General features: G+C 41.7%; 1 protein-coding gene across 3 annotated transcripts in view; it reads right to left on the reverse strand.

The window, feature by feature from the left end:
• The window catches only part of SRPX (sushi repeat containing protein X-linked), a 75,410-nt gene that overhangs the window by 14,255 nt on the left and 44,838 nt on the right, over positions 1-16,317 (reverse strand). For 2 of the 3 annotated variants that reach the window (XM_054473095.2, XM_063660201.1), the window contains exons 2-5: positions 15,127-15,186; positions 10,953-11,144; positions 8,325-8,501; positions 1,236-1,362 (exon numbers count right to left, since the gene is read on the reverse strand). In XM_054473095.2, coding sequence (XP_054329070.1) covers positions 1,236-1,362; positions 8,325-8,501; positions 10,953-11,144; positions 15,127-15,186 — 556 coding nt within the window. The remainder of the gene's footprint in view (positions 1-1,235; positions 1,363-8,324; positions 8,502-10,952; positions 11,145-15,126; positions 15,187-16,317) is intronic. The other variant, XM_054473096.2, reaches the window with a different exon arrangement.

The following is a 16,317-nucleotide window of genomic DNA, read 5'->3' on the forward strand; positions in this document are numbered from 1 at the left end:
GCAGGGGTACAGGCCCAAATGCTAGATTAGAACAACACATAGCTAACCCTCACAAAGGGATCCACCCATTTTTAAAAGCTTCTTAACAGTGCTTCTCATTGTGGTTGGTAAAACAAACATACCAACAAAAAGCAACTCAGATACATGTCAAACTATGAATGAAATTGGTCCAGGAGAATGGGGTAGAGGTGGGGAAGAAAGCAGAAGATACCTTCTCTTTTTTTAAATAAGCATCTGTAAGTGTTCGATATGATCAGGAGTTTTAAAAATAAATTAAAAAGCTTTGAAAGAGATAAATACAGCCAAAAAACAAGGGGTGAAAAAGTTCTGCACTAAACTGTACTCACAGAGCACAAGAGCGATAGCCTCTGGCACCACCTGGGAGACACAGACAGCTTCCCAGTGCAGGTAATGGCCTGGGGGCATGAGTAGGGTCTGCCTGGGCAGGCAATAGGGGTGGCTCTATCCCTAAATTAACCAGCTGGCTTCCTCTTTCCCCTTCTGTTCCTCCTTCCCTTCTTCTCACCACCCCTTCTTTTAATTTTTTTTTATTTTTAATTTTTGTGAGTATATGGTAGGTATATATATTTATGGGGTACATGAGTTGTTTTTTTTTAATTTTTTTTTGAGATGGCGTCTCACTCTGTCACCCAGGCTGGAGCACGGTGGCGCAATCTTGGCTCACTGCAACCTCAGCCTCACGGGTTCAAGCGATTCTCATGCCTCAGCCTCCTGAGTAGCTGGGATTACAGGTGTGTGCCACTATACCTGCCTAATTTTTGTATTTTTAGTAGAGATGGGGTTTCACCGTGTTAGCCAGGCTGGTCTCAAACTCCTGACCTCAAGTGATCCGCCTGCCTCGTCCTCACAAAGTGCTGGGATTACAGGCATGAGCCACCGCACCCAGCCAAGATGTTTTGATACAGGCATGCAATGCATAATAATCACATCATTCACCACCCCTTATTTCTCTTTTTTCCTTCAGTAAGGATTTACTGAGTGCTAACTATGTGCCAGGCACAGTTCTGGGCATTAAGGACATAGCAGTGAACATATTATAATAGAGACAGGCAATCAACAAATACATAGGTGACATATATAGTATGTTAGGTAGTGACCAGGGGGACCACATCTGAAAGCATAAATAGACCAGCATATATACACTCCCCTACTCTGGGTAGTAAACATCTCACATAAAAGAGACAGCATCATTTTATCTGCCAAGTTTCACTTACTCAGTAAGAATGCCATCTGCTGTGTCTCTTCCTTCGGGTGTCTCCCAGGACACCCGGACTGTCAGTTTGTTGGGTTCTGCAATGCGTTCCTTCACACTTGGGCACTTGATTCTAGGAGGTTCCATATCTGAAAATATAACCAAACCATTCTCATCATCATCAAGAAATATCTAGTCAAACTGGGGTTCAACACCCAAAGTTTAAAATACCAAAGCCTCTGGGTATTCTCCATTTTCAAAGAGTTTGTTCACCCTATATATTCCCCTTTTCTCCCTTCATAATGCTTTTACTCTCCTGCTAAGTTTTGAAGATTGTTTAAATACTCACATTTGCAGGGCTAAACCTGCAATCAACTGGCCTTGCGAGGTGTCCTGTGGGTAATTCATTAGTTACAGCCTTTCCTCCCCATGCTTCCAAACTCTGCCTACCGAAGGCCACATGGCAGTTACCCAGCTGAAACTAGAAGTCATTTGGCTTTAGTGAGTACTTCCTGCTTTGAAGACAGTATCATGGAATATTAGAGAAAGGCACTCTAGGTATTATCTAGTCAGATTCAATTCAAGGCAACAAATTTTTCATGAGTACCAATCTTATCCAAGGCTTCATTCCAACTGCCGGGGTTGGGGGTGCACAAAGGCAAGAGAATCATGTGCTCCTGACATCTTAGAGAATGTGCCATGCATTGGGGGGATTACATTACCACACATGAAATATAACATGAGGTAGAAAATGGCAATGCCCCAGGCAAGGTAAAAGTGAATGGTATGGAGGTGTAGAGGAGCCGCCCAACTCTCTCATTTTACAGATGTGCAAACTGAGTCTCAAAGAACTTAAGTGATTTATTTAAGACGACACATGTAGATAATGGCACTGTGAATTACAATCTAAGTCAGAGCACTTGCCACCGGAACAAGCTCTCTCTCTTCCTGCTATCTATTATCAACATATTGCTTAATATCTTAAAATAGGCAATGGTCTGCCTGGGTCCACCCTCCCCTTGAACTGCTACTGAACTACACTTATGGTTTTGCGTTCTGGGACAGCAGTTTTACTGTGGCTCTGGACCTCCAAAAGCCTCCCAAATTTCTCCAAGTAGTTTCTCTACCTGGTAATAGGAGTTCTGCCTCGATAGTGATAACAAGGATGGGTGGTTAATGAGGGCTCAAAGTAAATGAGATGTCAACTCTACACTGGGTTGTATTTCATCTTATAGCTGAAGTGAAATCACAAGAGGAAGTTCAAATTTCTGCAAATTCTACTTAATGTTTCTGAACAGGTAGAGAATGTATTTAAAGAGGGCATAGCAAATTAAGGACATTCAGCTTCATGTTACTTTACATATCAACTGATAGGTATTAAGTGCTATTACTGCCTTAACGAAAGTTAAATGTCCTTTTGATTCTGAATGACAGATGTCTTTGAGAGACTAAACGCACCAAGCAAAATTCTTTATATACTTTCTCCTGTGTCTTGTCTAATAATTTCTCATTTTATTTAGGGTAAGAAGTTACGAATAACTTATTAAACAATTTTGCCTTCAGCTATCCAAATTCATTTTCATTCTATGTCATGCTTCAATGGGGTGTGAACTTAACAGCCTTAATGCACCAATCCTAAATTGAATAATCACCATATTTTGTTGAATCTAAGTCACTCCTAACTGTGAAATGCATCCCTATTTCAGGGATATTAAAAGGTAGAAAAAATATGCTTCTCAGAATTGATAAAATAAAGTATACAAATACTATGATGAAATGGAAGATGCTTTAAATGCATTCAAGATGTTTATACTCAGTTGTTACGTTTTTAAAAAAAATTTAATTTTTTACTATGATAGGTGATAGAAGACAAACTTATAATTCAGATGAACATTTCACAGAAAGACAAGTATATAATGACTGCCCCCTGCTGGTCAAATATAGCTGGCAATTACATTATAGAAAGTATATTTATTAGCATACAGATTTCAATGTAAAATTACATTGTGTTACCATATTTTCTTGGAGCAGCGTGGTCAGAGTGAAAAGCAACTTAGTCTCTGTCAGGTAAACTAAATGTCTGGATGATACATTGTTGTTTGTTTTCTGTATCTAGATGTACTAACAGTGTAAGCACACAGGCTCCAAGATAGGTTATCTGGGTGAAGAGTCTCAGAGTTTCCCAAAGCCAGCTTATCTCTAGCTAACAATGATCAGCTGAACTGGCCTAGCTTTTCAGAAACAGTCCTCTTCCAAAGAAGAAACAGGAAGAAATAAATCATTACAAATAATAACTAATATTGGAGGAATCCTTCCTACATGCCCACCCCAAGCTAAGTACCCTCCCTATATTATTTTACTGAATTTGCACAACCACCCATTAGACTACGCAGTGCTATTAGCATCCCCATTTATAGACTGGGAAGAAGCATTTCCTCTCTTTTGGAATTTCTTTGTGGTCTGGGATTTTTAAATGCCATTACATATTTTAAAGTTATTTTAATAAACCAAACCCTTTTGTGTATCTGCCTGCTGCTGACCTAGTGTTTTCCGCCAACCTTTGCACACATACTGTTTTGTGATGGTCTGTCATAGCTTCCCCACGAACCCTTGAAGAGCCTCCGCAGGACTTGATCCTGACACATCCTCAAGCAGCTGCCTTCTCTCTCAGCTGGTGAGACCAGCTGGTCTGCCCTTCAGCTGATGCTCCAGAGACCTAAGCCTGTTATTACCCAGACTTGTCCCCGATAGCATTTTATAAGTTATACATTTCCATGAATGAAAGGAACAAAGTTACTATAGAAACATAATTACTATCCCCTGTTGAATTAGGATGCCTGCAATTATATAAAAATCTTGAAACCTTCAGTGAAAATTCTGGCCTCTGCTCTCTGCCACATTCATTGGAGACATCTGACAAACTGTCTCCCTTCTCTGTGCTCTAGTTTTCTCTGTGCATATAAAATATGAGAAACAAATATATTGCATTGTATCAACTACTATTTATCTAAGAAGCTGAACTTTTTTTTTGAGACAGGGTCTCACTCTGTCACCCAGGAGTGGCTCACTGCAGCCTTGACCTCCCAGACTCATGTGATCCTCCCACCTCAGCCTCCCAAGTAGCTGGGACTACAGGCATGCACCACCATGCCTAGCTAATTTTATTTATTTATTTATTTATTTTTGTAGAGACAGGGTTTTGCCATGTTGCCCAGGCTGGAATCGAACTCCTGGGCTCAAGCAATCTGCCTGTCCTAGCCTCCCAAAGTGCTGGGATTACAGGTATGAGCCACCAGCACCCAGCTGAAGCTGAACTATTTATTTGGAAATCCTTGACACAACTAACCAGGTAGGTAGTGGAAATAAGGAAGAAGCTAAAAAGGACAATGTCTTGCCCAACAGATAACAATAAAATGCAAGGGAAGTAACCCTGTGCCAGTTCCAGACCTAGGCCCTCAAAGAATCTGGTGCCTTCTGCTTTCACTATGTTAAAAGCCAGCTGCCATCTAAAGAAGTCCAATTGACTGGAGAGGCCATGTAATCAGGATGAGAAATTATAAATGAGAGAGAGAGAGAAACAGACTCAGCCAGACCGCAGTCAGTACAACTTTTCCCAACAGAGGTACCAGACCTGTGAGTGGATTCAAGAAGCCATCTTGAATCCTCCAGCTTCACTTGGTCACCTCAGCCATTACCACATACAGCAGAGATGAGCTGTCCCCACAGAGCTCTGCCCAACTTTCCAACCCATAGAATCTTTGAGCAATAACATAGTTGTTTGGAGCCACTAAGTTTTGGGTGGTCTATTGTGCAGCAACAGATCGCTGATGCAAATATAAAATAGTTTGACTTTGGTGATAGAGAAAGGAAGAGTTCTTTTCAAGGGGGCATAGGAAGTGAGTGACTGCCAAATGCAGAACAAACCTGGCCATTGAAAACTCATCCAGTTGTTTGCTTCCCCCAGCCAGAGTGTAATCTCTGTGGATGGCTCTGGGAAGTGGTTTCCTCTGTTTGGCACCATACAAAAATCCAGAGAACTTTCCAAAACAGACAAAAGAGGCAAGAAGGGAGACAATGAAATCCACATTTAAAAGTCATGATCATAGCCGGGTGTGGTGGCTCATGCCTGTAGCCCCAGCTACTCAGGAGGCTGATGTGGGAGGATCACTTAAGCCTGGGAGTTCAAGACCAGCCTGGACGACATAGCAAGAGGCCAGCCTGGGCAACATAATGAGACCTCATCTCTAAAAGTCAACATCTTCACAAGAAAGAAGCCCAAATAAAAATTCATTGGTGATACATTTATATTAGAGGGCCACTAAAAGTTGACCTGTTATGTTTGTACTGACAAATCATGTAAGGGAAAAAGTGAATCAGTATCTCAGTCAATCAAGTTGTTTTAACTGAAACTAGCCTCTGAAAGTTTGTGAAAGAATGTGTATTTGTCAACCCAGGAAGAATTTAGCACAATTTAACATCATTTGCAACAATGCATGGATACATTTATTCTTAGCCCTACTGATGTTTACATCAACTGAATAATGCAGTGCAGCCCAGCAATAATGCAATGATCCCATTCCTATGGGTCATTAGGTAAACTAGCTGTGACACAGCTGGAACACAAGAAATGTAAGCCATCAATTTCCATATATTACATCTCCGAAATTTTTTACTCCAGAATTTCATTTGTGTTAATAAATCACCTATTCTACCCTGTAGAAAACAAAAAATAAGGGAGCAAAATATAAAATACATTTATTTAAAAATATTTTTCCTTGATAGATAATTAGAACTTAAATGTGTTGTCTGGTCACTTTATTACAATCCGTTCCACGGGGCAAAAAGGAAAGTTTGTACATTGTCTTTTGTTAAAGTAATTAAATGGATACTCTCTGCATGTCAAAAGACCTTTGCTGGTTTTTCATTGTCCATGGTTTTTAAAGTATCTTTAATTTGTTTTCTTCCTGTTTTGGCCTAGGAAGAAGTGTTGGTCTAAAGGAGAGATCATGTGTCTACTCAAAATCTGGTCTCTACATGAGGACTTGTTGTGATTCCAACTGTCCATTGTTCTATCTAAATGCCAACATAACCAAAAATAACTAAAAATGGAAAGAAAGAAAAATATCCCCCAAAAACAATAGTGGTTACATTCTAAGGTTTATTTTCTTCCAGATCAATGGAGGTTGTGTCTCTTCAAAGACTTTACCCTCCTGCAATTTGCAGTATTTTTTTTTCCTCCTACATTGACTTATTTTTATCTATATCTGTTTCTGAAATAACCATGAATTTCAGCCCATTGCCAGAGTATGGTCTGTGTAAGAGAATTAATTTTAACTTGTGGCACCTTCAAATTAGCCAGACCACAGAACTGACCACCTCAGAGTCCAAAGTAAGCCCAGTCTTCTCTCTTCCCTCACAGTCTAGAAGATAACTGGGACAACTTTCTCACCACTCAGCACAGCTCTGGCCAAGACTGTTGAAGGTTGTGTGGAAATCTGGGAACTACTTAGCCACTATGTGTCACCTCCTAAAATAGGTTGAAGTTCTGAGTTACGCTCAAGGACCCCCTACCCCTGTCAACACAAAAACAAATTTATTAAACTATTTTAATACATTTAAAGCCAAAAAAGCAAATAATACCCCTGGAGTAAAATTCACTGGGGACAAACCTCAGCTTGTCTGTCACGAAAATCAAAGAAAGAATTGCCTGCTTGCTTTGCCTATTTCTCTCTTTTTTCCTGGGAGCTCTAGGCTCTCTTGTGGATCGCTGTACCCCTTTTTGTCATCCCTATCTAATTGCATGTACAATCCTCCTTCTCCCAAATATGCCTGAACCTTGTTCTGACAAACTGTAATATGAATCTCCTGAATTCGGGGTTCATTCTCTCTCCCTCTGGGAAGGTTCCAGGCGCATCTGGTCCAGCTTAAGACATGCTGTTGCTTTTTGAGAACAATCAGCATTTTCTTTCCATTGTTGCACACAATCTGGAAATTTAAACAGTATGATCCCTAGAGTACTCTGCCAAAGCTTGCTTAGCAGAACGATTTTTGAGCTTCTCTCCTCCCACCATCACCTCTGCCCCTTCCAATATGAGGGAGTAGATTGAATTTTCTTTTTGGTTTGTTTTGAAGAGCTATGCACATAGCTAATCACAGGGAGGATACTGAAAGCAACATCTGTGAGGTGCCCCCTGTGGGCAGTGTTACTGGCACTTAATGAATAAAATCCAAGGATGCTGCTAAACATCCTGCAAACAAAAAAACAGGGCTCCACAACAAAGAATTATTTGGCCCCAAATGTCCATCATGCTGAGGTTCAGAAACTTTGCCCTAAAGCATCATTTAGCAGAATCCTAGGCCCCACCCCAGACCTGCTGAATTTAAATCTGCATTTTTCCCAAGGTCCCTAGAGGACTTCCCTGCACAGTAAAGTTTGAGAAGCAGTGCCTTAGGTCAGTAGCTCTCTATTTGAGTGCTTCACAATCCCTGGAATGCTCATTAAAAAACAAAGTGCTGTGCCTGACCCCTAAAGTTTCTGACTCAGCAGGTGGTGGGGGTGGGTTGGGTTGGTGAAAATTTGCATTCTTAGACCAGGAGATGCTACTGCTGCTTCTGCTCCCAGGACCACACCATGGGAACCACTCACTGCCCAACAAACCCAGAGTAAGGCAAAATATCCAAATCCCTTCCAGCTGAACAAATTGAGTGCTTGCTGACCACCAGAGTCAATGACAAAGGAACTACATTGGGGCTGAAAGACACATAGATGTTCTCTACTGGACTGTCCCTATAGTGTCAATAACTTTGCTCAGGCCCCTGAACTAAAATCAGCAGGAGTATGCCACATCTCTGCCAGCCTGTAGTTGCCTCAATAGCAAACCAAGAAAAAGACAAAAGTCAGATGGAAGCCATCAGCTACGAAGTCAGCTCCAGGATAAACACTGAGGTTAGATCTAGGGCTGAGCCAGAGAACCAGTGATGCTACTGAAAGCAAAGTTGCATGCTTAGGCCTTACAGGAGGAATAGTGATGCTCCCTTTACAATCCACGATATGAACACCCCCTGCTCCTCCCAAAGCAAGTGCCTCCTGAGGGCTGTGGCATTTTCTTACCCACACAGGAGGCTGGCCGGCCGCTCCAGGCCTTGTTGTCCATACATGTGACGGTCCGCTCCCCTTTCAACGTGTATCCTGGTGAACAATAATACTCACACCGGGAGTTAAAGTAGGCACCATCTACACACTTAAATCCTCCATTTGCTGGCATGGCAAGGGTAGGACATCGCTTTTCTGAAAATGAGAAAATCAGATATTCAGCATTTCTTAGTTTTTGTCTATAGTTTCATTTCAGAGTCTAGAAACCCTGAAAGCATGAGGTGAAAAGTTAATTTAAATATAAGAAGGCCGGGCGCAGTGGCTCACGCCTGTAATCCCAGCACTTTGGGAGGACGAGGCAGGTGGATCACCTGACTTCGGGGGTTTGAGACCAGCCTGACCAACATGGAGAAACTCCATCTCTACTAAAAGTACAAAATTAGCCAGGCGTGGTGGCGCATGCCTGTAATCCCAGCTACTCGGGAGGCTAAGGCAGGAGGATCGCTTGAACCCAGGAGGCGGAGGTTGCAGCGAGCTGATATTGTGCCATTGCACTCCAGCCTAGGCAACAAGAACAAAACTCTGTATAAATAAATAAAACAAATGGAATTTAAGTTTTTACAGAATTATTTTCCTGGATTTGGAGAAATGTTAAGTGCCTTTCCCAGAAACAAGTGCTAGATAAATATATCACACACACACACACATACACACACACACACACACACACACACAAAATAACACCAGCCTCATAACAACAAAGTAAAATATATAAAATGTGACTCTCTTGGGACCAGACTTTACATACATTTTGAATATTTTATGGGATTTTTTAGCTACATAGGCCACAGACTGTGATGAGAACACACCCTAATTTGGCAAGTGTTTTGTATCCATAATGAGATTTCTAAATGTTATCTGTTTTTAGTACATAAAGATATCCTGAGTAAAATATTTAACATAAAAAAAAGAAACAATGGATGGTTTTATGTCACACAGAATAGACAAAGTTTCATGTCACACTGGCTTGGGTTAGCAACCTAGCTAAGCCACTATCTTAGGTTGAGCTCCCCAGAAGCAGATTCTGAGATACAGATTTACGTGCATGAGGTTTAGTAAGAAAGTGCTCCCAGGGAGACTAGTGAGGGTGTGAGGAAAGCAGAACAGGGAAGGGGAGAAAGCCAGGCGAGATGAGATCTCAGGCAAAGTCAGCAGCAGCCTGATCCCATAGGGAAGCTCTGGAGTGTGAATGACAGCTCATTCTGTCCTGCCCCCAGGCAAGGAAGCTGAGCTTTCATAATTCTTTATCAGTCAGTCATTGGGCAGCTACAGGCTGCTCACAGGAGATGCTTTCTCTTGTGAAAAGAGAACGAGAGTGAGAGCGAGAGAGAGAGAGAGAGAGCAAGCGGGAGCAGTCCTCTGAAGGAGCAGTCTTCTGAATAAGGTTGAAGTTCCAAGTCTTTAAGAGCAAAGTACTCAGAAGCTGGGTACCGGATACACACAACTAGTAAAAGGCATCGAGGAGATCTGGGTAGAGGAGATTGTCCACTACAGTCACCCAGTTGCAGAGTCTGCATAGTCTTGATGACATGGCTGCAGCCTTGAAACCTCAGTTTCCCTGACAACGAAGTTAACATAATGGCACCCATATTGATAGTATTACTGTAAAAATCAAATGTATGTGAAATTCTTGGCAAACCATAAGTGCTCAAAAAGTGGTGGTTGTTTTGAATACCAAAGACATCTAAAGTGTGCTTCAACAATGCTGTACCACTTGCAATTTTCCAAATGAGGTATGACTTGTCATGAAGCTAAAAGCCAGCCCCTGAAACGCTGCTCCTCTAATCTCCCCTGAGGCACACTCACTTTCATAAATAAGCATCACTTCTTCTGTGACTCTTTCCTGCCTCCCTAAGCCCCACTCCTTGGGAGAACACTTTTTTTTTTTTTTTTTTAAGAGACGGAGTCTCGCTGTGTCGCCCAGGTTGGAGTGCAGTGGCGCAATCTTGGCTCACTACAACCTCCACCTCCCGGGTTCTAGCAATTCTCCTGCCTCAGCCTCTTGAGTAGCTGGGATTACAGGCACACGCTGCCACACCCAGCTAATTTTTTGTATTTTAGTAGAGATGGGGTTTCACCGTGTTGCTCAGGCTGGTCTCGAACTCCTGAGCTCAGGCAACCCACCCGCCTCGGCCTCCCAAAGTGCTGGGATTACAGGCATGAGCCACTGCGCCCAGCCAGAACACTTCTTTAATCTGCTACCATATGTCCCTGACTTTGTACCCTTCTTGTACTTATGTCCCAGCTGACACTTCTGCCTTACTAAAGCCTCTTCGTGTCAGGGCCCATGTGTGTCTTATTTGTTTCTAAATCCCCAACACCTCTTCAGGATCTAGCACTAACTGAACAAATGTAACTCATTTTCTGAACAATGATCTTCTCTCCCCTTTTCTCTAACAGCTGATCATATCATTCCCTCTGAGAGGAGCCATCTCACTTCCACCATATCTTAGAATCCCCCTGGTGTCCCCCTGCTCATAAGGATAATTTTTCTCATCAATATTCAGTGAAAATCCTCAATCTCAGAGCAAAAGAACTTTGGCTCTGGTCATCCCTGAGGACCCAACACAGAGCTGGCCTACTCACGTTTGCAGATGACCTTGTCAGACCATCGTTTGTTTGACTGGCAGATCAGTAGGGAAGAGCCATGCAGCTCGTAGCCCTTCTGGCAGCGAATGTCGCACCTGGTTCCCAGGGCTGTTTTGTAGTATCCTCCTTGAGGGGCCCTGCAGTACACATCCCCATACTTCACCTTGATGGGGGAGCACCACGGGGTATCTACAAGTAGCAGAAGCAAAAGAGGAGACAAATACGAAATGACACTTTCAGAAAATGTGTCCCCTTACTCTTACTGTCCCAGGCTGGCTACATTCCAAATTTTGGACCTTCAATTAGTGCCCCATGTTTTCTTAGGTGTCTTCAGGTAGAAAGGTTATGATCACGGGACTAAGTGTCAGATATACCTGAACATGAATCTGAGTTCCTCTATAACTGACTGTGTGATCTTAGACAAGTTAGCTAACCTCTCTGAGTCAATATCTATACTTATGCCATAGTGCTGTTATAAGGATGAAACAAAAATTGCGTATCAAGCATCTAGCACAGTACCTATCGTATATGTTCAATAAATGCTTGTTCTTTTTAGTATTTCCCTTAACTAGGTACATAAGATTTTTATTTTTTATTTTTTAGATAAATAATTCTTTCAAGAGCAATTGATGTCATACATAGCGGTGGGGATTCAATAATTGGTTAATTTGGATTTCGTCTGAGCTGTATGCACATTCTCTCTAAAATGTTGTCATACTGGCATTAATCTAAATGATGCTACAATTTCCAGGTGTTTGTAACAAGATATAAATTTGGCTTAAAGAACAATTGCTCTCCATAGAGAATTACGCAAAGAACAATTGCTCTCCATAGAGAAGTGTCCCCAGTTATGCTCCATTTACATAACAGGGTGACAACCTCCCCAGATGGCAAAGTTGCAGGTGTTTTGATTTTGGTCTCATAGTTGCCCAAAGCACAGCTGGGATGAAATGAATCAATCAGAACCTCCCTGCTGTGCTTTTGAAATGTTCTCTTTGAGATCCATAAAATATAAGGGCAACACTAGCTCCTTGGTGGATAAGTTCTTACAGCAGCCACTGCCCCAATGTCCCATAATCGATGGGGAACAGTGAGGAGTTCCCTAAAGCCTGCCGGGCTCTCAATGCCATGAATAGGAGCCACTTCGCTGCAACTGCCTGGCTCATCACTCCAACCCAGCACCTGAGCTGTCAGTGAGTGAGGTAAGACCGCCATCATGTGGCCAGGAAGGAGGACAGACCCTGTTTTACTTTCCCAGGAATTCTCTTCTGAGGATATGCCTCCAACTGCTCCTCGGTTACAAAAACCAACAGTTCTGGCCACGTCTTATGCATAGACCACTGTTTTAGTTTTGCCTTCACATTTCCTTCAGCTAATACTTTCTCTTTTTTTTTTTTTTTTTTTTTTTTAGAAACAGGGTCTCACTCTGTCACCCAGGCTGGAGTGTAGTGGCATGATCATTGCTCACTGCAGTCTCGGCCTCCTAGGCTCAAGTGATCCTCCTGTCTCAGCTTCCCAAGTAGCTGGAACTACAGGCATGCACCACCGTGCCTGGCCTGGCTAATACTTTCGTCATATAATGTTTTGCAGACAGCTGCAAGTGAGCCCTAAACTCAAGACTCAAGTAATCTTCCCTGGACTTTCTAGGTAAAAGTGATGTCCTAAAGGCTTAACCTAGAGTTGATTAAATTTGACCATGTGGATATAAACGTGTAGGAGCTCACACAAGGCCTAAAGAACTTCCTTGAATAAATTTTCCTTCCTCTAAGGGTTTTAATATAATCTGTATGTACTACATATATTTGTGATATACAGTACTCCCCCTTTGCCCACGGGGGATATTGGATGCCTGAAGCCTTGGATAGTACCCAACGCTATATGTACTGTTTTTTTCTTATACAAACATACCTATGATGAAGTTTAATTTATAAATTAGACATAGTAAAAGATTAACAACAACTAATAATAATATAGAACAATTATAACAATATACTGTAATGAAAGTTAGGTGAATGTACTGTCTCTCTCTCAAAATATCTAATATTTTTGGGCTGCGGTTGACTGAAGGTAAGTGGAACCTTGGAAAGTGAAACTGCAGATAAGGGGGAACTACTGTATGTATATATATGACCTGCATACACATACATCACAAACTCACTCAATTAATATGAATATATGATGGTATTCCAAGCAAAAGAATCAAAAGCCATGCTTGCCACATACCAGGAGCACCACAAATGTTGGTTACATTTAATTTTCTCTCTTATTTTACTTTAATTCAAAAACACTTACTCTGTGCTGGACACCGTGCAGGGGCCTCAGGATCTAAAACTAAACCCTCACTTAATAATGGCTTGTCTCTAGCTTTTAAAATTAAAAAAACTTGGCCGGGTGCGGTGGCTCACGCCTGTAATCCCAGCACTTTGGGAGGCCAAGGTGGGTGGATCACCTGAGGTTAGGAGTTCGAGACCAGCCTGGCCAACATAGTGAAACCCCTGTCTGTACTAAAAATGCAACATTAGCTGGGCGTGGTGGCGTGTGTCTATAGTCCCAGCTACTCGGGAGGCTGAGGTAGGAGAATCGCTTGAACCTGGGAGGCGGATGTTACAGTGAGCCAAGATCACGCCACTGCACTACAGCCTGGGTGACAGGGTGAGACTCCATCTCAAAAAATAATAATAATAATAAATAAAACAAATTTTATTGTATGAAGCGTACAACATGATGCTTTGATATACATACTGAAATGATTGCTACCAGTAAGCAATTTAACTGACAATAGAAACGATGCCCTAAGAAAATTTACTCTTAAACATTCAGGGTAAGTTCTAGGGCAAGCACACATTTTGGCCATCTGGTCTACCTGTCACATTTGCAATGCTGTGAGGTGAGGATGGATGTGAAGAACAAGGACCTGAGGGCACTAGGCAACCCCTGCTGTAGATGTGAAGGGTCATCTGTGCATGCATGTGTTTTAGGAAGATTTTTCAACAAGGGACTCAAAGAAAAAAAAATCTAAACTCATAAATAGTTAAGAAGTTTTGCGAATTAGAACATTTCCTTACCCCAAACATCTGATTAACGCATTTGTGCTTTGCTTGATTGGTTAATTCCTGAGGCTATGGAGATAGAAACTATAGGTAGGAATGAGTATTTGCATTCAGATGTCACAAAAAAATGTGGTATGTGATGGGAAGCACATCTGCACATAAGCACCAGGCACCAGTCATTATATTGGAAATATTGTTCACTTGTGTAGAAAACAACTGAAAGACATCTCCAGTCAAAAGCTGTCCAGTCCTACCCTGATTCTCCTGTATCTGAGACACATCACAACAAACAAGGGCCATGTCCTCATCCCAGGAATTAGGACAAATTTCCAGGGCAAAATGCCACAGTGAAACTTTGTTAACCCTTTTTTTTTTTTTTTTTTTTTTTTTCAAATTCTTCCTCCACTGTAAGAGGAACTAGATTCAGAGAGAAAGCATCTCTAAATTTACCTTCATTTCTCCCAGGTTTCCCTATGCTTCAGAGAAATGTTTCACCAGTAGAAATATTTGTGGACATACTTACCTGAGTCTGCACAGAAGGTTCTTGTTTAGGCTTTTTATACGTGCTGGGGAGTGGATTGCTGGGAATATGTAGAGGCGGAGTTCTTTATCATTAAGTTTCATTTGAGTAACATACTTTAACATACCATTTCAGGAGCCATGCTGGGCTCAGAAAGAGCACGATGAAATGAGCTTATGAAAATCAAGTTTTCTCCTTCCCCATTCAACTTAGTACATTATCAGCACTTGGTCCAGATTTGACCTTAGGTGGTTTACTCTGGATGATTCTGGCTGTAATGTATGAATTAGGCTTGATTTTCACTTTCATCAGCTACAGCTGCCTTTGCAGAAGTGAGGACAGTAAAGAAACTTATGAGAATAAAATGACCATTGGGATGCTGAAAGTCAGCATTTCAGAGATTTCCAATGCATTTTGATTTCCTTTTTTAAAAAAGGGAGCATATATATATATATATATATATTTTTTTTTTTTTCCTTGATAGATAATTAGAACTTAAATGTGTTGTCTGGTCACTTTATTACAATCTGTCCCGCAAGGCAAAAAGGAAAGTTCTCCTGGCACCAGCAGGTCCTCATTAGCACATAAGCAAAGCATTCACCTTTATATCTAGGGTGTGAATACCCGACTTCATCATCTTCTAGTGGTGAGTCTCCCGATCCTACAATAAAAAAGAACAGAAACTGCAGCAAGAAAAGCCACATAGTATGGACGCATATTTCAAAGCATTGCTTTGCCACAGACCATGCAGGAGGTGCTATTAGAACGCAGAGCCAAGAGCAAAAGCTTCTGTGGCCATTCATGAAGGAACAAACAGGAGATCTCTCAGAGTGAAACTGGCTGAGCTGAGATTGCCAAAAACCAAGCAAAATGAGCCTCAAACTGTTTTGGAATCACCATATGCCAAGTGAAATTCTGGAAGAGGGAAACAGAGAGAGTCAACTTCACTCTGAGAAGATGCCAATGTATATGAATCTCATGCCAGGGGAGATGCAATAAAATGTGTGCATCAGACACAGTCCACAGTTTCCCCAGCAGTCAAAGAAAACCCAGTAGAAATGGGTGTTTATGGTACCTGAAAACAGGTCCATCTTGTGAAATAAATTTAAATGCAAGATAAGGAGGTAAATCAAATGTCTTATCTTGACAAAAGAAACACAAAGTTGCTTCTATATACAGTATTTGTAGGAAATGAAGGCTGAAATAGACTATCTGTGTGCTTATTTAGAACCTCTCATGAACGTATGGCTCAAGTAAAATTTCTTTTTTTTTTTTTTTTTTTTTTTTTGAGACGGAGTCTCACTCTGTTGCTAGGCTGGAGTGCAATGGTGTGATTTCGGCTCACCGCAACCTCCGCTTCTTGGGTTCAAGGGATTCTCCTGCCTTGGCCTCCTGAGTAGCTGGGATTATAGGCATGTGCCACCATGCCTGGCTAATTTTGTATTTTTAGTAGAGACGGGGTTTCTCCATGTTGGTCAGGCTGGTCTCGAACTCCCGACCTCAGATGATCTGCCTGCCTTGGCCTCACAAAGTGCTGGGATTACAGGCGTGAGCCACCGTGCCCAGACAGTGAAATTTCTTAATCAGTGTTGCTACCAATAAAAACCACAGCCTCAGAGAGAACGTCTGTGTATTATTTTAATTTAACTCATTTGCAAGCTGGAGCTGAATGGTTTTTAGAATATTAAATATTGAATTCCAGTGAGCAGTAAATCCTTAATCCTTGAAGTGGTAGCAGATGCCAAACTTCAAAACTGTAATCTTAAATTCAGAGAACTTCCCTCCAGACTTC

The sequence above is a fragment of the Pongo pygmaeus genome, chromosome X, assembly GCF_028885625.2.
Source record: "Pongo pygmaeus isolate AG05252 chromosome X, NHGRI_mPonPyg2-v2.0_pri, whole genome shotgun sequence".
NCBI lineage: Eukaryota > Metazoa > Chordata > Mammalia > Primates > Hominidae > Pongo > Pongo pygmaeus.